A 25160-nucleotide genomic window follows, 5' to 3' on the forward strand; every position below is an offset into this window, starting at 1 on the left:
AAAAAAAAAAAAAAAAATCGCAATAAGTGTATATTGATTGGATTGCGCAAAAGTTATAGCGTCTACAAAATAGGGGATAGATTTATGGCATTTTTATTATTTTTTTTTATTTATTTTTTTTTTACTAGTAATGGCGGCAATCTGCGATTTGTATCAGGACTGCGACATTGCGGCGGACAAATCAGACACTTTTGACACTATTTTGGGACCACTGACATTTATACAGCGATGAGTGCTATAAATTACTGTATAAATGTCACTGGCAGGAAAGGGGTTAACATTAGGGGGCGATCAAGGGGTTAAATGTGTTACCTAGGCAGTGATTCTAACTGTGGGGGGATGGGGCTGCCTGGGTGAGGAGACCGATCGTTGTTCTTAAGCTTTAGGAACAACAGATCGCTCTCCTCATCCCTGACAGAACGGAGATCTGTCTGTTTACATTGACAGATCTTCGTTCTCTTCTCCGGAGCAATCGCGAGTAGCGGGCGGCTATCGGGGCTGCTCCTACGTCACACCGCGGGTGCGCCCTATACTCCTTAAAGTGCCCACCATACAGCTATGGCGTTTTGCGCATGAGTGCCATTCTGCCACAATCATTCGACGCCGGGCGGGCAGTTGGCAAGCGGTTAAGGTGAAAAACCTTGAGGGTTTACACCACCTTTAAAATACGGTCAGATGTAATAAGGTTTGTAGACATCTGACTATCATACTTATGAGTTTGTTGGATATTCCAAAATGATGGGGTTGAGGTCAGGACGGTCAGCATGTCTTTATGGAGCTGGTTGTGTACACAGGGGTACAGTCATTGTTGAACAGAAAAGAGTCTTCACCATACTGTTACCACAAGGTTGGAAGATGACAATTGTGTATAATGTCTTTGTATGCTATAGTATTAACACTACCCTTCACCGGAAAAACCTGAACTCAATCACTAGGTGGGGTGTCCACATATGTTTGATTATATAGTGACTATACACAGACACACTATACTAGGATCGGTTACAATCTCTGTGGTCCATTCATACTTGTAGTCAATTATCCAGTATAAACATAGGAAATCAAAAAATAGAAAAACGAGTTTTGGGCTCTTATGCGACGGAAAAAGTGCGATCGGATTGTGTTGCCGGAAATTCCAATCGTGTGTGGGCTCCATCTGACTTTTTCCGTTGGACTTTCCGACACACAAAGTTTGAGAGCAGGCTATAAAATTTTCCGACAACAAAATCCGATCGGTTAAATTCTGATCGTGTGTACACAAATCCGACGCACAAAGTGCCACGCATGCTCAGAATAAATTAAGAGATGAAAGCTATTGGCTACTGCCCCGTTTATAGTCCCGACGTACGTGTTTTACGTCATCACGTTCAGAACGATCTGATTTTCCGACAACTTTGTGTGTGACCGTGTGTATGCAAGACAAGTTTGAGCCAACATCCGTCGGAAAAAATCCATGGATTTTGTTGTCTGAATGTCCGATCAATGTCCGACCGTGTGTACAGGGCATAAATCAAACCATTACAGAACTGGGTCTCTATAAATGATCCTATAACTCTAGACCAATGAATCATAAAAAAAACAAATATAGAAATATAAAACTCAGGAACTCAGAATGTTGGTCCCCAACAGCCATGTGACTAGCATTTCCAGTAGGTAAGTAGGTCCACAAAAGCATGGTATCTCATAACCAGTTGCAGCTACTGCCAGTCTACATGCAGGTTTCCTAATGGTGACAACAGCCGAGTAATGTGTATTGAACTTGTAGTCCCCAATGAAAACCCAAGTAACATGGTGACAATGCAGGAACACAACTGGGAGACGGGGACAGAGTGTCCTCACCCTGGAACAGGCAGTATCCGAAGAATCTTCAGGGTAGGATCATCAAGGATTATTTTGATGAAAGCTGAAAATGTAAAATATTCAAAGCGACTTTTGAAATGATATTAACAAGCTAGAATCGATGTGAGATTTTAATGAGTTTATATCTAATGTAAAGTCAATGGTATAAAGATTTTACACGCAAAAAAAAAAAAAAATAAAGGAAAAAAAATTTATATATATATATATATATATATATATATATAATCATGCCGATTGCCATGACACAAAATATTGTTATACTGTTACGCAGGTGATGGCCATTTCCACGCACTGATACGCTCTGTGACTCTCCCAAGGACGCAGAAAATGGTCTTGGAGCGTTGTGTCATTGTTGCATCCCCCCACCTGCCACATAGAAGAACCTTTACCGGGTAATTCTACGGAGCGGGTTATTTCATTTTAACAGATGGCTCTGGACGGGAAGGAAATAAATGAAGCTGGCAATCTGCGGAATAGAATGCCAGAGCAATGCTTATATTTCAATGCAATCACACTCTGAATACCGAGCAAGATGAGATGGATCAAACTTGCCAGGTAATGGCTCTTTAGAGTGCAAGGGAAAAAGGTCAGCACGGAGGCAGAGAGGGGCGCAATACAGAGAGAATAGGAAAGCAACACAGGGCACAATACATAAAGAACAGGGTTCAACACAGGCAAAAGAGAGAACAGTACAGGGAGAAGAGAGGCTAATACAGGAAGAAGAGGGAGCAATACAGGGAGAAGAGCAATACAATGAGAAGAGGGCACAATACAGTGAGAAGAGCAATACACAGAGAAGAGAGCGCAATACAGGGAAAAGAAGGCACAATACAGGGAAAAGAAAAATACATGGAGAAGAGGATGCAATACAGGGAAAAGAAGGCGCAATACAGGGAGAATAGGGCACAATACAGGGAGCAAAGCAATACATGGAAAAAGGGCGCAATACAAGAAAAGAAGGCGCAATACAGGGAGTACAGGGCGCAATACAGGGAGAACAGGGCACAATACAGGGAAAAGAGGGCACAATACAGGGAAAAGAGGGCACAATACAGGGAGGAGAGGGTGCAATACAGGGAGAAGAAGGCGCAATACAGGGAGTACAGGGTGCAATACAGGGAGTACAGGGCGCAATACAGGGAGAACAGGGCACAATACAGGGAAAAGAGGGCACAATACAGGGAGGAGAGGGTGCAATACAGGGAGAAGAAGGCGCAATACAGGGAGAAGAGGGCGCAATACAGTGGAAAAAAGGATGCAATACATGGAGAAGAGGGGCAATACAGGGAGAAGAGTGAGCAATACCAGGACAAAGAGGGTGTAATACAGGGAAGGAGGCAATACATGGAGAAGAGGGAACAATACATGGAGAAGAGGGCACAACACGGAGAGAAAAGGGCACAGCACGGCGAGAAGAGGGCACAAGACAGGGAGAGGAGGGCACAAGACAGGGAGACGAGGGCACAACACAGGGAGAAGAGGGCGCAACACGGGGCAGGTGCAACACGGGGAGGGAGCAACACGGGGAGGGGAGGGCGCAACACAGGGAGGAGAGGGCACAATACAGGGAGAAGAAACTCAATACAGGGAGAAGATGGCTGACAACAGAAGAGAAGGTCTTGAAATCACAGATGTCAAAGGTGAAAAAGAAAAATTACACAGTATAGTGGGCAGAGGGGTGCTGGGTGTAGAGTAGAGGAATTTAAGCTGAAAATTTCAGGTACAGGGAAAGTAGGAGCTTCTGGGAACAGACTAAGAAGTATTGAAATAATGTCTGTGCTCAAAGCCGAACAGATTACATATATTTACTTTAGAATTCTGAGTATTTTACAGATGGAGGAGCCCCAGCAGAGTAGGGAAAATAAGATCAAGCAAAGAAAGGAGATTTCCAGTAGAGGAGGAGTGTTCCAGGTACAAGGAAAGGAGTTCCAGCACATGAAAAACATTCTAAATTCAGAGAGATAATTTCCAGCAGAAGAGAGGCATAACAGGTAATGGCTGAGGGGTTTAGTAGAGGATAAATATCCTTAGTTCAAGAAAAGGAAGGAGAATTCAAGCAGAGGAAGGATGCTTGGGGTTCAGGGAGAGAAGTTCCAACATAGAATTAATGTTTGAGGTCAGGAAGAGGAGGACTCTTCTAGGTATTGGAGAGGATTTTCAGCAAAGGAAGAAGAGTTCTAACAGAATAGTTCTAGGAGTTCTAGCTGAAGACTGAAGTTAAAGTGATACTAAACACACATGGTTTAACTTACATTGCCCCTTCTATTTCTGTATGTGGATGATGGCACTGTAATCATTTTAGAAAAATCAAATGTAAAGGTGTTGGCATGAAAAACATACAAAATACTTCAAATAAAAGCTTCACCACGAGTGCTCACGAGGTAGATGGCAACTCACCAAAGGTGCCTGACCACTTTTTAGAGTAGGTCAAAATGCGCTTGTATTGAAAAACTGCAAAATCTTTTGTTACTTTTTTGTACATTTTTTTTTATTAAAACTTACTACATCATGAGAGTTCTGTTTGTGTGTCCTTGGTGGAGTCTGTTCCCTAATCTTCAGCCACCATTTGGAGGGAAACTAGAAGATTTTATTTATCTATGGTGTTGGGATTGTCACGTTGGACTTTATATATTTATTTGCTTTTGTAATCACCATTTGCCTTTTCACTTTTATTTTGTATGTTTTTAGCGCCAACACCTTTACAGGTGTTTTTCTATACGGTTCAGTGTTTACACTTTCTTAAAGGGGCAGCTATGTTTTAAATTATTACACTAGGCGCCATTTTCAACCCATTTGTTATCACACTGTAATTATTTTAATTTAAAAAAAAACATCTAGGTACCCTTTTCCTAATCGATATACAGCTGTCACATGACCCAGATCTTTTACAGCCTGTCTGCAGGGAAACCTAAGCAGGAGGAGCTTCTAGTCCTCTGCTGCTGGTCACATTACAGAAAAAAAAAAAACAGCCTTTGGAATGCAGAGTAAAAATAAATAAATAATATCTATAAACTTTTTTTTTTAACTGTCATACAAATATACTGTATATTTGAAATCAAATCTTTATTATTTTTGCAACAACATGGTGTGGGTGGATTTCTGCCAGTCCCAGGCTGTGTCACGCCCCTCCAGCCTGTGTCTTAGGATAAGAGGGAGGTGAAGCCAGCATTAATCTACATGTAATATCCCACCTCCATTGTGTTTAGTTGCTTAGTGGCATGGAGGAGGAGGGAGGGAGTGGGCTGTCATTTACCACTGTGTATACACCCACATGTGTGACTCTATAGTCTGCTCAGATCTGATAGGGAGGAAATGATCAGCATAGAAACTCACTGAAATCTGAGCATGTGCAGAGTAGCCACCACAGCTGCAAAATCCCTAGCTGAATTGGGGACATGAACAGAAGGTGGAGATAGAGAACAGCAGGATCAACCAGGTTATTTGCAAAATACAGAAAATGAATCTCATAGTGACTGAGTCAGTATGAACACCATGTAATACACCATTTATTGATAAGTTTTTTTTTATGATATGGGTTTAGGGACACTTTAAGTTTAAAAGAGAGATTTCCAGCAAAGGAATGATGTTCAGAGTGTAGGCAGGTTGTCTACAGTGCAAGTTTTTTTGTATTAGCAAGGTAGTTTGACTTGCCCAGTTTGGGGTAAGGCTTAACCTCCAGCACTTCTGTTCCTGGGCTTTTTGTCTTGGGCTGGCTTTCCACCTGATGTGATACATAAATAGGGAAAAAGTCTGGATCCGAGACAGCCTGGCAGGAGCTTGAGTACGAGGGAACACACCAGTATATTGAATCTTTGAGCCCAAGAACCAGCATAGAACAAGCAAAAGCTGCTGGTGTTCCAGTGGACACTACCAGTCATTGGAGATGGTCAGCTATGGACTAGCAATTGTAAAGTTATGTCTGGGCAGCCACCTCCATTAGTCAGTTTAGGGTCTGGACTTTGTTATGCCTGTTGTCTGTTCTGCCATAAGAAAGTTGTAGTAAAGTTATCATACTGTTTCAAGCCTGGTCTGAAGTCATTTCAAAAGGGTGCATGATGGCCTCTGCCATATGAAAGAACAGGGTCAGTAAAGCACATGTGGGGTATGAAGAAAGCCCACTACCAAAGGGTCGGCAAGACAAGTGGAGGAATGCACTTGCTATGGGTAACAAGAACTAGTGCAAGATGTAAAGCAGGCGGTCATGAAGCGTGATACCTGACATGGTGGAGGGTCCTCTGGTAGCGAGGGGTCGGTGATCTGGTTTTGTTCCAAGCGGTCAGTTCCAAAAGGCATCTGGGACCGAACCCGCGTTCTGGAGACCCATAGCTGAGCCGCATGATATGGGAGAATGAAGATGTTAAGGAAGCGCATACATGAGGTCTATGCTAGGTGCATGGCAGTACCACATTCTGTCACTAGGAGTAAGGTAGCAGAGGTACGCTGAACTGGTGGAGAAGGCACAGGCTCTGCAGTGTCCTTCCTAAATACAGCATCAACAAGCAAGGTGTGCAGTGACACAGAACAGCACCTTTACAGAAGGGCTCTGTATAATTACTTACTGCGCATGGTGGACAGCTCATCTCTAAGCCTGGGTTCCACCATATTGTTGAAATTTCACATGAACAAGGGCCCGTCTGGTCCCAGGCATTGATGAGCGCATGTACCCCCACATACACAAAGAGGTGGCCCCACTCAAAAAGGTAAAGATAGAAGAGTTCCAGCAGAGGTGAGATGTCAAGGGTAAACAGAGAGGTGCCAGCAGATGATGAGGGTAAAGGGAGAGGAGTTCCAGCTGATAAGGGATGATCAGGGTACAGGGAGAGCAGAGACAGCAGAGGTAGGATGTTTCGATTTCAGGGAGAGGACTTCCAGCTGAATAGTGATGTTAAAGGAAGTGGAGTTCTAGCAAAGGAAGAATGTTCAGGTTAAAAGATGACGAAGAATGTTCAGATTACAGACTGAGGAAGGATGTTCAGGGTGCAGGACGAGGGGTTCCAGCTGAGGAGAGATGTTCAAAATACAGGGAGAGGAGTTCCAGCAGAGAAGGGATGTTCAGGCTTTAGGGAAAGAAGTTCCAGCAGAGGAGGGGTGCACTAGATTCACGGAAAGGAGATTCAGCAAAAGAAGAAGTATAATAGCAAAGGGAGAGGGTCTCCCAGGAACAGGGGAAAAAAAATCCAGAGAAGAAGGTGGGATGTTCAGGGTAAAGGGTGAGGGAGCGAGGAGTTCCAGTAAAAGGGATGTTTAAGTTACATGGAGAGGAGTTCCAGCAGAGGAGATATGTGCATGGTAAAAGGATAGGAACGGCAGCAAAGGAGAGATGGTCAAGGTACATGGAGGGGAGTTCCAGCAAAGGAGGATAACGAAGGGTAAAAGGAGAGGAATACCAGCAAAGAAGTGATGTTCAGGGTACATAAAGAAGAGTTCCAGCAGAGGAGAAAAGTGCAGGGCAAAAGGAGAGAAATGACAGAAAAGAAGAGATGTTCAGGATACAGGGAGAAGAGTTCAAGCAGAGGAAGTGTAATCTTGGAACAGAAGATATTCAGCAAAGTAAGAGATGTTCTGGGAGAGGAGCGATGTCATTGGTAAAAGAGAAGAGTTTTGTCAAAGGAGTTCTAGCAGATAGAGAAGATTTTAGTGGCAGTGAGAGCAGCTCCAACAATAAAGATGCTAAAGTAAGTAATATGAGAGGCGTTCCAGCTGAGGAAGACATTGGTAAGCACAATGAGCAGTTTCAGCAAAGAAAGGTTCTTGGTACAGAGAGAGGAACAGAAGAGGACATCTGATGGACAGAGGAAGTCCTGAGAGTGAGAGCTACAGACACAGGTGTATAACCAGTAATACACAGCAGTTTACAAAACAGGGAATGCCAGCATAGACACTGCATACCATGTGTCTACATTACACTCCTCACTGCAACAGATGCTTTAGAGCCTATAGAGATTAAACATAATACGGCAATGTATCACATTTCCATGTATGACGAAGCGTCCTCTAAAGTAAAAAAAACAAAAAACTATTTTCTGCATTTGTACAACAGTTGCCCAATTTATGTGAAAGCACAGAGAGCAAAGATTACATAAGAAACTGCAGCAATCTCTAGCAACCTAATCCCCCTTTTTATTAGCTCACAACAGTTTAATCGAGGAAACTTGACTGGCTATTATGGGTAAGTATATTTTATTCCCTTCTCAAAGGCCCCGAAAAGTTGACTGCGCATTAACGCTCCTCAGACACTGCTATCAGACGGCACATCTTGTTGCAGAAGAATTTGGACTGTGCAGATCATTATCACACCAGGTTCCAAACGCTCCTCTAGGCGAGCCTGTCCGATGTGACAAGCCCTGCGAAGCTCCTCCGAGAAACAACTGACTAGTCTATCTGTTTCATTGAGTGCGCCATACACCTCAGTCTGTGAAACACGAGGACCCCCATCGATCCCCAGACTTGTCTCCATCCCGGAGAGGCAGCCAGAGGAATCAATATCTCCCTAATAGTGGCTTTATGTGAGGATGGAAGAAGGTTATCACCCTCGCATCACTCACAGTGCCAATAATACAAAGATGGGCAACATAAAGCACTTTCCAGGATCCCCGGGAAAGGGTCAGCTCCATGGACACTGGAGCTTCAATGACAGCACCAAACAAGTGGTTTGTTATCTAGAAGTGTATGTACATTTTTTAGTGTGTACTTACTAGGATGACACCTTAAAGTAGACGTTCAGCCTAAAACTAACTCTAATTCTACGACCAATCTATCTAACCCTGTAAAGCAACAATTGCGATACATACCTTTTCTGCAGCCGATCCGGTCCGGTCCCACGCTGAGCTGTCAGCGGTGGCTTCTCTGTGTAGGAATGTGAAGAAGAGGCAGCCTCCTATGGAAGCCCCATAGTAAGTCTATGGGTGATGTCACTTCCCAGGCATTTCACAGCCGTTGTCGGCTGTCTGTTCCACACAGCAGAAAAGATATGTATAGCGTTTTTTGCTTTACAGGGTTAGATCGATTAGTCCTAGAATGTGGCTGCCAGTCGATTTAGAGTTAGTTTTAGGCTGAACTTCTACTTTAAGGTAAAACAAAATTGGGTGCATGAAGGAAAAGGTGTTTTAAACTCTACATGCAGAAAGGCTTCTTTAAAGTTACATAGTTACATAGTAGGTGAGGTTGAAAAAAGACACAAGTCCATCAAGTCCAACCTATGTGTGTGATTATGTGTCAGTATTGCATTGTATATCCCTGTATGTTGTGGTCATTCAGGTGCTTATCTAATAGTTTCTTGAAGCTATCAATGCTCCCCGCTGAGACCACCGCCTGTGGAAGGGAATTCCACATCCTTGCCGCTCTTACAGTAAAGAACCCTCTACGTAGTTTAAGATTAAACCTCTTTTCTTCTAATTTTAATGAGTGGCCACGAGTCTTGGTAAACTCTCTTCTGCGAAAAAGTTTTATCCCTATTGAGGGGTCACCAGTCCGGTATTTGTAAATTGAAATCATATCCCCTCTCAAGCGTCTCTTCTCCAGAGAGAATAAGTTCAGTGCTCGCAACCTTTCCTCATAACTAAGATCCTCCAGACCCTTTATTAGCTTTGTTGCCCTTCTTTGTACTCGCTCCATTTCCAGTACATCCTTCCTGAGGACTGGTGCCCAGAACTAGACCGCATACTCTAGGTGCGGCCGGACCAGAGTCTTGTAGAGCGGGAGAATTATCGTTTTATCTCTGGAGTTGATCCCCCTTTTAATGCATGCCAATATTCTGTTTGCTTTGTTAGCAGCAGCTTGGCATTGCCTGCCATTGCTGAGCCTATCATCCACTAGGACCCCCAGGTCCTTTTCCATCCTAGATTCCCCCAGAGGTTCTCCCCCCAGTGTATAGATTGCATTCATATTTTTGCCACCCAAATGCATTATTTTACATTTTTCTACATTGAACCTCATTTGCCATGTAGTCGCCCACCCCATTAATTTGTTCAGGTCTTTTTGCAAGGTTTCCACGTCCTGAGGAGAAGTTATTGCCCTGCTTAGCTTAGTATCGTCTGCAAATACAGAGATTGAACTGTTTATCCCATTCTCCAGATCGTTTATGAACAAATTAAATAGGATTGGTCCCAGCACAGAACCCTGGGGCACCCCACTACCCACCCCTGACCATTCTGAGTACTCCCCATTTATCACCACCCTCTGAACTCGCCCTTGTAGCCAGTTTTCAATCCATGTACTCACCCTATGGTCCATGCCAAGAGACCTTATTTTGTACAGTAAACGTTTATGGGGAACTGTGTCAAATGCTTTTGCAAAATCCAGATACACCACGTCTACAGGCCTTCCTTTATCTAGATGGCAACTCACCTCCTCATAGAAGGTTAATAGATTGGTTTGGCAAGAACGATTCTTCATGAATCCATGCTGATTACTGCTAATGATATCGTTCGTATTACTAAAATCCTGTATATAGTCCCTTATCATCCCCTCCAAGAGTTTACATACTATCGATGTTAGGCTAACTGGTCTGTAATTCCCAGGGATGTATTTTGGGCCCTTTTTAAATATAGGTGCTACATTGGCTTTTCTCCAATCAGCTGGTACCATTCCAGTCAGTAGACTATCTGTAAAAATTAGGAACAACGGTCTGGCAATCACTTGACTGAGTTCCCTAAGTACCCTCGGATGCAAGCCATCTGGTCCCGGTGATTTATTAATGTTAAGTTTCTCAAGTCTAATTTTAATTCCGTCCTCTGTTAACCATGGAGGTGCTTCCTGTGTTGTGTCATGAGGATAAACACTGCAGTTTTGGTTACTGAAGCCCCCCGATTCACTCGTGAAGACTGAGGAGAAGAATAAATTCAATACCTTCGCCATCTCCCCATCCTTTGTAACCAGATGTCCTTCCTCATTCTTTATGGGGCCAATATGGTCTGTCCTCCCTTTTTTACTGTTTACATACTTAAAGAATTTCTTGGGATTTTTTTTGCTCTCCTCCGCTATGTGTCTTTCATGTTCTATCTTAGCTGTCCTAATTGCACCTTTACATATCCTGTTGCATTCTTTATAAAGTCTGAATGCTGAGGATGATCCCTCAACCTTGTATTTTTTGAAGGCCTTCTCCTTTGCTTTTATATGCATTTTTACATTGGAGTTAAGCCATCCAGGACTTTTGTTCGCTCTTTTAAATTTATTACCCAATGGGATACATTGGCTAATGCCCTTATTTAATATGCTCTTAAAGCAAACCCATCTCTCCTCCGTATTCTTTGTTTCTAATATTTTATCCCAGTTTATGCCTTTTAGCAAGGTTTGTAGTTTAGGGAAGTTGGCTCTTTTGAAATTCAGTGTCTTTGTATTCCCTTTATGTTTCCTATTTGTGTGATTTATACTGAAACTAATTGACCTGTGATCACTGTTACCTAAATTGCCCCGCATTTCCACATCCGTGATCAGGTCTGTATTGTTGGTAATCAGTAGATCCAGTAATGTTTTATTTCTAGTTGGTGCGTCTACCATCTGACCCATAAAATTGTCCTGCAAGACATTAAGGAACTGGCGAGCCTTAAATGAATGTGCGGTTCCCTCCGCCCAGTCTATGTCTGGATAATTAAAATCCCCCATTATGATAACACTTCCCATTCTTGCTGCTAATCCAATTTGTGATAGGAGATCCGTCTCCACTTCCTCCCTCAGGTTTGGAGGCCTATAGCATACTCCCAGTATTATTTTCCCCTTAGCTTTATCCCTTTGGAGCTCTACCCATAAGGATTCCACCTCCTCTCTAGCTCCCTCAGTGATGTCATCTCTCACATTCACTTGTACATTATTCTTGATATATAGGCATACCCCTCCCCCTTTTTTACCCTCTCTATCCTTGCGGTATAGGGTATACCCTTGAATGTTTGCCAGCCAATCATGAGAGCTGTTGAACCAGGTCTCTGAAATTCCCACAAAATCCAAATCATCCTCGTACAACAGTAAAGTAAGAGCTGTAAAAACATATTCAAGAGGTAGTTGAAGCCAACGCTTTCGATTTATTACAAAAACGCTCAATGTATTTCAAAGTGCACAGAACATACTGGCCAATAATATTTATTAGTAGTAATACTGTAGAGCAGTGGTCTCCAACCTTTTTGGCACTGAGGACTGGCATTGTGGAATAAAAGCGAGCCAAGGCCCGGGTGGGGTTTATGCGGCTTTTCGCGGGCAATTTGTTGGGGAAATAGCTGGTGTTAGCGATTCAATCATCACAGCACCATGGCTGATATGGTGTTAGGATGATTGAAGCTCATTATTTCTGTCATTACATTGTAATATAAAATGAAATACTTCAACTCACCATAATCCAGAATCTTCCATCAGATGCAGAGTGTTACTTGCCACGTCACCTGCCACCAGATTTGGTTTTACACTTTCCAGTTCGCCTGCCTCCAAATGCTATTTATCACTTGCCACGTCACCTGCCACCAGATGTGGATTGCCACCAGATGTGGTTAGTCACTTGCCACGTCACCTGCCACCAGATGTGGATTGCCACCTGCCACCAGATGTGGTTAGTCACTTGCCACGTCACCTGCCACCATATGTGGATTGCCACCTGTCACCAGATGTGAATTGCCACCAGATGTGGTTAGTCGCTTGCCACGTCACCTGCCACCAGATGTGGATTGACGCTTGCCATGTCACCTTCCACCAGATGTGGATTGTTGCTTGCCACATCGCCTGCCACCAGATTTGGTTTGCCTCCTGCCACCAGGTCTGGTTTGCCACCTGGCACCAGATTTGGTTTTCCACCTGCCACCGGATGTGGTTTGTCACCTGCTGTGGTGGCAGCACATGCCAGTGAGAACAGCGGTGATGCGGGGCCGTTGAAAGATGAGCTCATCTGTCTGCTGTCCTGCCTCACCTCCAGCAGTGTAGCGGCTCCGCTGTGTGGGCGGAAGAGCGGTGATCCGGGCGGGCGGTGAGAGATGATCTCATATCTCTGCTCCCCCGCCTTACTGCAGTGTAGTGGCCCCGCTGTGTGGGCGGAAGAGCGATGTTCCAGGCAGGCGGTGAGAGATGTCATCTCTCTGCTTGCCCGCCGCCGCACGTCAGACAGTGCAGCCTTCGCGGCCCGGCTGCAAACAAGCCACGGCCCGGCAGTGGGCCGCGGCCCAGGGGTTGGGGAACACTGTTGTAGAGTATTAATCCAGTAAGTATATGATTGCCTTTAGGAATCAGGAAGGAAACGTTTCTATTTTTACAGCAGACTGGAGCACGCTTCCTGTGATATACTTACATAGTTGGTAAGGTTGAATAAAGACAACAGTCCATCCAGTTCAACCTGTGTGGGTGTGTGTAACTAGCTTGGTCCAAACAAACTATTTCAACTTCACTAAAAGCTAGAGATCAGTATGAAACCCAATGTGTTAAAGTGGAAGTAAAGTCTGCCTCTTTAATTGTACCTACAGGTAAGCCTACAATAAGGCCTCTTTCACACGGGGCAGATCAGTCATGATCCGCCCCGTGAACATCCGCTTGCTCAGTGGGGATAGCTCCGCCGATCCCCGCTGAGCAGGAAGATGACAGGTGCATCGCTGCACACTGTGCAGCGACGGACCTGTCAGAGCGCCGCTCTCCCCTATGGGGGGATCGGATGATGACGGTCCGTAGTGTCCGTCGTCATCCGATCCGATCCGAAAACGGAGGAAAAAGTAGGTTTTTCCTCCGTTACACTTTTCGGATCGGAGCGGGTCGGATGTCAGCGGACATGTCACCGCTGACATCCGACGCTCCATAGGGATGACTGTATGTCCGTTTTTCATCCGAAAACGGATGGATGAAAAACGGACATACGGATCATCCGTGTGAAAGAGGCCTAAGGCTTACCTGTAGGTACTGTAAATATTTCCTAAACTTGCACTGTTTAGGAAATATTTACTATATACGCTGCTGCCAACGTCATCAGCGCATGAGCACAAAAGGAACGGCCCATAGGTGAGCACAGACAAACAGCAATTGGTCTACTAACAACAGACTCCGGATGGTAACAGGGGAGATTTCAAGGGCCACTGCCAGCTGACGCGTTTCGAAGGGATGTCTTCTTCCTCAGAGCATAGCCTAGCGGGAACCCTGCAGCAAGGAGTGAGGATCTTGGATTGCTAGTGTTCCTGTGACACATGTGTATACATCAAATATGTGATTTAATGGTCACGGGTGACATAATAATTTTTAGAGCGCTGCATTTTCTTTTGTATAGATGAAAAAAAGAGAAACAGGGACAGGAGGGGTGGCATATAATGGTACTAATCCCATGTATTTTATTCCTATGGCAGCTGAATGCCGGCAGGAGGAAGAAGGGGAGAAGTCTACTTTCAGATACTGCAGAATGAAAATACAGATTGGTTCTCCCTGCTCAAGGTGTGCCCAGGCACACCGGCACTCCCTGTGCGCATGACTATGGTGTTCACATTTCTGCGTTTAGACCCGGTTAGATGCAGGCAGGATATTCTGTTCCCTTTTCTTGCTACCAATAACCATCTTGTCTACACGGCATAATGTAATCACCAAGAACTTTCATAGGAAAAAACAAGTAAAAACTGTCATCCAAATGAATCGGACACGTACATGCGCCATAACAACACACTGTACATCCGCCATACTGGATCCATCCAATGACTGCACACTTAACCCTCACTAAATATTTTATTTCTCAGGCAGAAAGTGTCCTTATTTTATAACATTCTGGAAGTCATTGGCGGTACTGGCATTATCCCTGAATGGGGGCTCACAATTGTTCTGGTGGGGGAGATCACATTCCCGGATTAAATATCCTTCCTTTATTCTCTCACTGACATAAAATAACCATATAAAACAGTATAAAAAAAAATGTTCACAGCTGTTCCTGCAATTGTCCATCCATTAACACGCTGCAGCTTCCAGCCTGGACAGGACCGCTCTACACTACAGCTTCCAGGACATCTGAGCGCAGCCCCTAGCTTTCCTGTTAACGTTTTGGAAAATTTCGAATTAACAAAGCGTATGATGGGGCAGCAGCTCTACCTGTTTGTGGAACGTTCTCACTGTTCTTCACATTGACGGACAACTACGTCCTCTAATCAGTGGAATGAGGGCGAAGATTTACATTAACACGCACATGGTAACTACAGCGCTCCGCCTATCTGTATAGGGAGCTTAACTGGATGACTTTCAGTTTGCACTATGTAGTATAAACAATTGCCTTTTTTTCTTCTGTCAGAATCCTGTTTTCACTTTTTTTTTCATCTTTTTCTGATCCCGGTGCTGCTTATCTCCTCCAGCCAATTTCTATCTGCATGCATTGCTTTAGCGTTGGCTGCACATCATTGCTCTGGAGCAAGTTTGGCAGGTGTCAACTGCGGACCATGTCTGTGCAATGTGTGGAGGCACACACCAGGGGTGTATTTAACAGGGTGACAACAAAAGGAGCCCCAACAGGAGACAGTTATCACCCCATAACAGGAAGTATCTAAACAAAGACCTTCACTACTGGATCACCTAATATTCTTTTAATAAAAGCTGCAAATTAGAAACAAAATTATGAAAATTACATTTAAAATTACAGTAACATGTTAAAGTGGAAGAAAATTCTGATGGGTTTTACTTCCTCTTATTCCCCTGCAAAGTAAAAGCATAATGGGCTAGTATGCATTGCATACTAGCCCATTATGTGGCACTTACCTGCAAACAAATCCCGCAATGTCCCCACTGGTGGCTGCATCCATCTCCGCCCCTCTTCCTTCCAGGGCAGTGGACTCCGGCTCTGTGGCTGGCAGGAGTCGCGTGACGTCACGGCACGTGTTAGTGAAGAAACGGTCCGGAGAAACAGTGCACTACAAGGGAAATATCCCCTAAACGGCGCACCTTTAGGAGATATTTACAGTACCGATAGGTAAGCCTTATTATAGGCTTACCTATAGGTACAACTTCCGCATTGGGGGTATACAACCACTTTAAAACTTATATGTGATTTTAGTGTTTGTTTTAGATCTACTTCTAGTTGGTTTGGTATTGTGCCTAATGGCTGCTCTGCTGTCCAATCTCCATGATAGCTGAACCTTGCTGGAGATGGGATCATTTTCTTCTTAAACTCATTTTAATGATGGAACGTGATTTTTATCTCCCAAAAACAAACAGGTATTCACTTGGCATTTTATGTTCTTCCAGCATGCCTTTGTAGGAATTGATCTTTAATTTAATATCCATTAATAACTGGTGGGATGACACAGAGGGCTGACCCAGTTCCAGCTTATTTTTCACCTTGTGCATCGATCAAAACACCTCCGGCCATCTATGTCCACCTGAGCAAGACATCTGCTCCTGGAACATCCCGCTGACTAGCTCAGTGCTGGCCGGATCCCACCGCATGAAAGAAGGTCACTTTCTGTGTTAATCAAACCTGAAGTAAATGGTAACTTATTTTCCATCTGATGGGAAGGAAATTTGCAGAATATTTGTGTTCTGACAGTTACCATCTCAGGACTTTTTAACAGAATTAATCCAGACCTGCACAAATATAGTAACTAGAGACAGTTACAGTAGTGTCTGCTTTACTGGCTAACACAACTTTTTTAATGTATAAGCCTGTGAAACACGTTGGGTTTGCTTGTTAGGCCATGTGTGTTTCAAAAGTTTTCTAAAGCCAAACCTTTTTTTTTTTTTTTTTTCTGTTTCAATCTGCATATTCCGTTTTTGAATAACAATAAAAACACATTATAATGTCACAAAAAGCGAGTGCAGAATGGCACTGTCATCATCATATTCAGTAAACAAGAAGATGGCGACAATAACACATTTAAAGGATAAGGGGCTCAGCCAAGAGCCAGTGAAAAGTCCATCAGTAGATACAAGGAACTGCGCCAATGTGGTCAGCTATGAAGAGTCAAGTAGAGCAATATATATTTGGTCATATGCTAAGAAGAGACCAAGCGACCAATGGGCTCCTACATGTAAAAATCATCATTCTTTTGCTAGAAAATTACTCAGAACCCCCCAACATTATATATATATATTTTTGCAGAGACCCTAGAGAATAAAATGGTGGTCGTTGCAACTTGTTTGCTCACACGGTATTTGCACAGTAATTTTTCAAACGCGTTTTTTTTTGGGGGGGGGGCGGTTTCATGCATTAAAAAAAAAACAAGAAAAGTTAGCCCAATTTTTTTGCATAATGTGAAAGATGATGTTATGCCGATTAAAGAGATACCTAACATGTCACGCTTTGAAATTGCGCACATTCGTGGAATGGCGCCAAACTTCAGTACTTAAAATTCCCCATAGAGGTCTAATGCTAGAATTATTGCTCTCACTCTAACGTTCGTGTGTGGTTTGAATGTCGTTTACATATGTGGGCATGACCTACGTATACATTCACTTCTGCGCGCAAGGATAGGGATAGGAGTGCTTTAATTTTTTTTTTTTTTATTGTTTATTTTACTTTTATTTTTCTATTTTGACACTTTCTTTTTATTTTATATTTTTTGATCACTTTTATTCCTATCACAAGGAATGTAAACATCCCTTGTAATAGGAATAGTGCGTGACAGGTCCTCTTTACAGAGAGATCTGGGGTGAGTAGTCCCCATATCTCTCCTCTGGGCTGGGGAGCTTAAAAAAAAAAAAAAAAAATTCATCCTGGCCTACCAGCCGAGGCGGCGGCATTTTTTCAAATGCAGAGGCCGGGCGTGACATCATAACATCACGCCCAGCCTTCGAAAGATCATAGAGATTTCCAGGGGCCATCCGGCCCACCAGATTCTCTGTGGTAAACTTCTGGCATGGACCAGTTCCTTCTCCCTCTAGCTGATTGTACGGGCAAGCTAGGAGAAGCACCAGGTGGCGGGTGTGGGGATGCCTGTAAGAACAATCAAGTGACTGAACAGCTACTATAATTTTTCTTACGGTGCAGGGAATCGCCGCATCTAAAAGAAAATATCTGAATGATGCCTGTACCTTCTGCTATGATCAATGGTGAACATGTACAACACTCTGCTACTGCCATTATTAACTGTCACTGAGGGAAACTCCCAGTCACCTATAAGATGGCCGAGCTTTGGGACAGAAAATTTCCTAGTGGGCATCATAAGCACCACCACAAATGGGGATGATTTCCACCGCTTTTTAAATATTGACATTATTTATACTTTTAGCTTTAAAGGCCATTACTGAATTTCCATTTCAAAAATACAAACCGCTTGACTCCCGATACTTGTTCAGCACCAGATAACATGAGTGAAAGTAAAGACAAAAAAGAAAGAACAAAAGAAGGTATTTTGTGTCTAAATGATGACTGAGATAGAACTGTATTCATCAAGAGATAAATCACAAATTTTAACAGAAGGTATCCCTGTCATCCTAAAGTAAGTGAATTTCAATGGTCCAGAAGAAGGATAAAGGGATATTAAACAATAAAGGATTCTTACAATATTATTAAAGTTGTAAAACTGTAAAGAGGTGGTTAAAGGTGCATGTATTTCATCTTTTGCTATTTCACATATTTCTGAAACAGGAAAATATCAAAAAGACTGATTATCAAGATTTAACGTTGATCAACGTCTGAGAAGTTGATCACACAACACCGACATTTAGTATGTTTTGAAAAAAAACCTTTGTGTTCCTGGCTCAGGAAGCATTTTTGGATGGAGAACCAGCCATTTATTTCTTTGGAAGGCGAGGCCAATTCTGATGGGCATATGGGTTAGCATTGGTATATTCTGTCCCCATGGCACTTTACCGTACTCAGTCCCCTTGACATCCTGCCACACTCCATTCCCTTCGCACCCTGCCACATTCCATCCCTGGGACATCCTGCCACACTCCGTCCCCTTCATACCACTGCCATGATAAAGACGAGACCAATTCTGATGGGCATATGGGTTAGCATTGGTGTACTCTGTCCCAATGACACTTTGCAGCACACAGTCCTCTTGACATCCTGCCACACTCCGTCCTCTTTGCACCCTGCCACACTCTGTCCTCTTCCCATCCTGCCTACCCTCCGTGTCCTTTCCGCTGTTCCATGCTCTGTCCCTTTTGCACCCTGCCACTCTGTCCCTGGCATACTCAGCCACACTTTCTCCTTATGATCCAGAGAGAGACACAGAAAGTTAAAAAAAAAAAAAAAAAAAAACTCAATAGCAGTTTTAGCACTTATTCACTTGACGCCCTGCCACACACCATCCCCACGACACCCTGCCACACACCGTTCCCGGAACGCCTTGCCGCAATCCGTCCCTGCGATGCCCTGCCACACTCTGTCCCTGTGATGTCCTGCCACACTCCGTCACCATGACGCCTTGCCACACTCCGTCCCCGTGATGTCCTGCCACACTCCGTCGCCATGACACCCTGCCACACTCCGGTCCCTTTGTGCCTTGCCACACTCCGTTCTCTTGAAATCATAGCACACTCTGTCCCCCTCACACCCTGCCACACTTTGTCCTTATGATCCAGAGTGTCACCATTATAGGAAGTAACAGAAAATGATGACACATAAAAAAGAACAAAGGCATAAAAAATAAATAAATAAATAAATAAAACTAACAGGAGTTCTAACACATCTCCACTCTACCCAGAACTAAAAACAAACTACATCTTGGCTTTAGCAGAGGCTTTAAAACCAACACTAGTACACAGGCAAGCTTTATTAATGTGTTTTGATGCAAAGGATGCCTTGACTTAGTTTTCCCCCCAATCTCACACATGAATAATTTCTTTTACTTTGTTCTTTACAAACAAAACCCAGAATTATTTCTACACTTTGTCCTGCGTTTTATGAGTGCACATAAAGTACTAGTCCAGTATTAGCGCTAATCAAAACCGATGTAATTTACTGGTTCTTTCAGAGGCACATTACAGCCTTACGCCAACACTACCTCTAAAAGCACCGGCAAACGAGTTCCATTTTCAGGCACACAATTGGAGGAAAATAAATGGTTTTATTTGCCAGTATAGAAACCAGTGCTGCATTGTGCGCTTCTCAAACATGAATGTCCCAGCATCACCACCTAAAAAGAGTTGTAAGTAAGGCAAGGCAGCTCTGAGCGAGAAAAACAAGCTCTGGCCTTTCAAACACAAGCGTGGCCTTAATGGAACCAAATGGTCCATTATTAAGTATTTGCGATTGATTATTAACACGCGCAGCAAAACACGAATGCATTTGGAAAAGAATGGGACCTCTTACCCAATAGAATCCTTTTCACAGAAAGAAGACAGAGGAATTAGCTGAAACATTTTGATTATGGCGGATTCGAGCGTCCGGTTGTGTGTGAGCGGCGCAGGCAGGCGTTGCCGCTCTCTGTTAATCAGCCTCAGAGTGCTCGCTAAACACAGTTATTACATCCTTTCTCCCAATGCGAGAAAAAGCTCCAGAAAAGAGAAAATGAAACTATACAATAGCGCAAAAGCCCCAAAAGCTGTGAAAAGAAAAATATCATTAAGCTTTTATTTGCAACAGATAGACGATCTCAAAGTCTGGAATTGCCAGGCAATTTTGCACTGGCGAACAATGTCCAGGCACTTGGAATCGAGTGCTCCATTGTTCGTCCCCGCTGACACCTGTCAATTACATGCCTATCAGTGCGCAGGGGACTTGCTGGGACCGCAGCGACTATGGCTGCAGACAAGTGGCCAACTAAATGCTGATTTGATTACAAGGTGAGCACTGCAAAAAAATAATATACAAGATTACAGGGATTATGACCTACACTGGGTAAACAGGGTTGGGGAAAAGACTTTAAACAAAAATTTGAAAACATAAAATAGCAGTAAATGCATTTAGGTATTCCTTCAAAATCATTCTACATATTTTTAAATACAACTAATGTAAGGGCGAGCTCACACCACACGGCAACATACAGCATATAATACATATGCGCTGCTATGTGGCATTGTTTAAATGCATTTTTTTGTTTATTTTTTAATTTCTGCTCAATGCCTGTATTATATTATCACAAGACACACCAATGCATTGGTGTGAACATGCTCTACACAAAGCAAGGCTTTTTGCCCCATCAATGCATTGGTCAACACTGCCTAATGCTTTTCCAGTAGGAATGGTGTGAACAAGCCCATTCCCAAAGTTTGACTTGCTATCAGCTCCGTAATCTCCTGGATGGCAACCCTTTCTGACTTTGCTACCGAGTTTACAAACCATGTAGCAATATTGCCCATGGGGCAATACCACATGTACTTTTACCACTGAGGACACAGAACACCAAAAAAAGTGTGAATTGTTCTTTACACTACAAATAAGCAATGATCCTTAATCCGTAACAAAAAAGCTGAATAAACTGAGTTAGTTATTGTTATCTGTAACCTTGAAGCCCACTTGCTTGGTCAATTCTATCTTTAAATAACCTCTGAGATATGTCCTAATGTAGACCATAGATGGTTTGAATCTCGAGTGGTTCCTGCTGAACCGGCCGAGATTCGAACTGTGTTTGGGCAGGCTGAATGTACAAAGTTAATCTAGCGATCAACTTGGGTACAATTAGCCTGCCAGATTTTACATGCGATTATCGCTACCGGCTGGTATAGCAACTAGCAATAATCACTGTCTTCTCCTGGTGAGGACAGCTTCCCCCGCTCCCCTACTGGGAGAAGACAACGGCTCGACAGGTGGGATTCCCACATCAACACTGTCTGCGTTGATGGGGAAATCGAGAAAATTTCCTTCCTGCAACCCATGATCTCAGGAAAGAAATTTATACTATGTATGGCCTGCCTAAAGCTATATAAATCATATCAATCTATAGCTACTAGGTAAGATATGAGTAGAAATGAAGAGGGTGGTTGAGCTAGGCTTGTCAACATCCCTGCTCAAAAGGGACCATGGCCTGAACCACCCATCATCGCACATGATAAAAAGCCAATTGTGATCCAGAGGGAGGAGCACATCTACAGAAGGTGATAGAATGAAAACTCAAATCTTGGAAGAACTGGCTCCAATGTCTTTTAACGATCAAAAATAAACCCCAAAAAAAACACCTTTAACCATAAAGATCTGACTAACAGTCCAAATCTTATGCCTTCATAAAAACTGGTCAAGCAAATGAAAGTTACAAATATAAAATATATTTAGTTATGGGTAAATGACAGGTTCCCTTTGTTGAAAAATCGAAATGCTAAATATATTATTTAGCATGCAGTTCCGTTCATATTTAAACCCATTAAACTAGAGAGTGTTTCTTTCTTGTAAGCTGAAGAGTAAAATTGTTACTTCTCATGGATAATGAGCACCTGTCATGGAAATTTACGAAGGTGGAAATCAAAATGCAGGAAGAAAGGAAAGTTTACAAAAAGTAAAAACCTTTGTTCTGTTGAATGGCAGAATAAGCAAGAACATTGGGGGGAGATTTACTAAAACTGGAGAGTGCAAAATCTGGTGCAGCTCTGCATAGAAACCAATCAGCTTTCAGGTTTTATTGTCAAAGCGTAAGTGAACAAGCTGAAGTAAGTAGCTGATTGGCTCCCATGCAAAGCTGCACCATATTCTGAGTGCTCCAGTTCTAGTAAATCAACCCCAGTGTGTTATATGGTGTTGTCCTTCTTTTTTTCTTTGCCTTTTAGATAATTACCTCTTCTCCTGGGCTGTAAGCTCTTATGGCCAGGAATCTCATCCATAATAACAGTTAACGTTTTTGGCCAAAAAGTTCAATTCTGGACTCATCTGACCAGAGCACCTTCTTCCACATGTTTGTTGTGTCCTCCACATGGCTTCTTGCAAACTACAAACAGAACTTTTTATGGCTTTCTTTCAACAATGGCTTTCTTCTTGTCACTCTTCCATAATGGCCAGATTTGTGGAGTGCATGACTAATAGTTGTCCTGTGGACAGATTCTCCCACCTGAGCTGTGGATCTCTGCAGCTCCTCCAGAGTTACCATGGGCCTCTTGGCTGCTTCTCTGATTAATGCTTCCCTTGCCCGGCCTGTCAGTTTAGGTGGACGGCCATGTCTTGGTAGGTTTGCAGTTGTGCCATACTCTTTCCATTTTCGGATGATGGATTGAACAGTGCTCCGTGAGATGTTCAAAGCTTGGGATATTTTTTTATAACCTAATCCTGCTTTAAACTTCTCCACAACTTTATCCCTAACCTGTCTGGTGTGTTCCTTGACCTTCATGATGCTGTTTGTTCACTAAGGTTTTCTAACAAACCTCTAAGGGCTTCACAGAACAGTTGTATTTATACTGAGATTAAATTACACACATGTAGACTCTATTTACTAATTAGGTGACTTCTGAAGGCAATTGGTTCCACTAGATTTTAGTTAGGGGTATCAGAGTGAAGGGGCTGAATACAAACGCCACACTTTTCAGATATGTATTTGTGAAAAAAATTAAAAATCATTTATTTTCCTTCCACTTCACAATTATGTGCAACTTTGTGTTGGTCTATCACATAAAATCCCAATAAAATACATTTACGTTTTTGGTTGTAACGTGACAAAATGTGGAAAATTTCAAGGGGTATGAATACTTTTTCAAGGCACTGTATATCCCCGTCACGCCATATATTGCACTTATATAAAAATATTGAAAACACCAACATCTAATTCAGTGACAACATCTACAGAAATCAATGGTCAATGCAATACTTAGCCGGCCCTCAGTGTCATGTAAGCCACTCCACTTTGCAGAGTACACTAGGGAAACATGCCAGATATGTAATAACACCGCCTTTGCACGTTATGATCGTAAGGGCTTCTTGAGAAGCAGCTTCTGAATAAAGTTGAAAAGGTGAATCTCCCCAGCAAGGACAAAGACATCAAAAAGAAAAATAGGAAAGCTGCAGAAAAACTTTGGCTATACATACACTTTATCATTTAAACTATATTTGAAATACAGACTCACCAATGTCATAAGCCAGGAAGTCAGCTGAGAAGCACTTGGCGCCGTTACTGAGTGATGTGTCATTGTGGGTGTTTCCACCGAATACCAACATAGCGCCACTGATGACAACCGCCGAGTGCAGGTACCGCGACAATCCACTCTCCTTCAGGATCATCCTGGAAAACACAAAATTCACTATGTGGATGAAATGATAGAGAGACTGATAAAGAATGAAAAAGACAGAAAGAAAAGAAAAAGAAAGAGAAAGAACAGAAAAGAAAGAAGGAGGGAAAAAGAAAGAAAGGGATAAAGAGAGAGCAAGAGAGAGAGAGAAAGAATGTAAAAGAAAGAGAACAAAAGAGAGAAAGAAAGAGACAGAGAAAGAGAGAGAAAGAAAGAGACAGAGAAAGAGAGAATGAAAGAAAGAAAGAGTGAAAGAGAGAGAAAGAAAGAAAAGAGAGAGGGAAAAGAAAGAAAGAAAGAAAGAAAGAAAGAAAGAAAGAAAGAAAGAAAGAAAGAAAGAAAGAAAGAAAGAAAGAAAGAAAGAAAGTGGTTTTCAAACATATTTTCAAATGTCTAGAACTGAACTGAACTAAAATGATACATACAGGGAACTCCTTTTGGTCACTGACATACTGTACATACACTGACACACATGCAATGTATCTAAACACACATTACTTTATACATAAATATTTGCATTATCCTATCTTTATATCTCCAAATGCTATCAGAGCTGCGACTGATTTTATTTTGATTCATTATCTAGCAAAATATAGTGAAAGTTATCAGTAAATGCTGAGACCAGGGCTGCGATGGCCCCGGAAACGCACTGGCTCCCTCTCTCTCTATCTTCTGTTTTCAATTCTCCTGTACAACAAGACGGTAAAGGGAAGAGTAAATGGAATGGAAAGGTCATGTAATATATAGACTTGTGTCAGCTACAAATACGAGGAAAATCAATAAAGGTTTCCAGCGAGTTTAATAAATGGGTCAGTTGTGGTGGTAAAGGGCACGGAGCCCCAGGCCGATTCTGCCCTTTCCGGGGTAATATATTTGCTTAATTCTCAGCCAGGGGCTGCAGCACGTGAGATATAAATTGATGAATAAGTAATCACAGCTGGAAGAAAAGATAAATGCCGAGTGCATCAAATACTCGTCTGCTTCTATTAACGTTTGCACAGACACAACGGCCGAGCTCAGCAACAATGGAATAATGCAGTGTGTGATCTGTGCGATATGAGGCTTACTATAGGTGAGACCAAGTACAAGCTATAGATTATACATAGCGACAGACTGATTTATTCAATCAATACATTACTGAAATTCACAAAATATATTAGTATCAAACAGCAAAATGTATAGACACCTCTCATTTTACTACCTTCTAGTACCCTGCTCCATCTACTATTACTACTTTCTAATACCTTGTATCATCTACTATTAACACTTTATAATACCTTGTCTCA

At 42.7% G+C, this 25160-nt stretch overlaps 1 protein-coding gene across 1 annotated transcript in view; it reads right to left on the reverse strand.

Moving 5' to 3' along the window:
- Positions 1-25160, reverse strand: part of ATRNL1 (attractin like 1) — a 968544-nt gene that overhangs the window by 695435 nt on the left and 247949 nt on the right. The window contains exon 10 of the mRNA XM_073595827.1: positions 23713-23867. Coding sequence (XP_073451928.1) covers positions 23713-23867 — 155 coding nt within the window. The remainder of the gene's footprint in view (positions 1-23712; positions 23868-25160) is intronic.

Source organism: Aquarana catesbeiana, linkage group LG08 (genome assembly GCF_042186555.1).
Source record: "Aquarana catesbeiana isolate 2022-GZ linkage group LG08, ASM4218655v1, whole genome shotgun sequence".
In the NCBI taxonomy this organism is placed as follows: domain Eukaryota; kingdom Metazoa; phylum Chordata; class Amphibia; order Anura; family Ranidae; genus Aquarana; species Aquarana catesbeiana.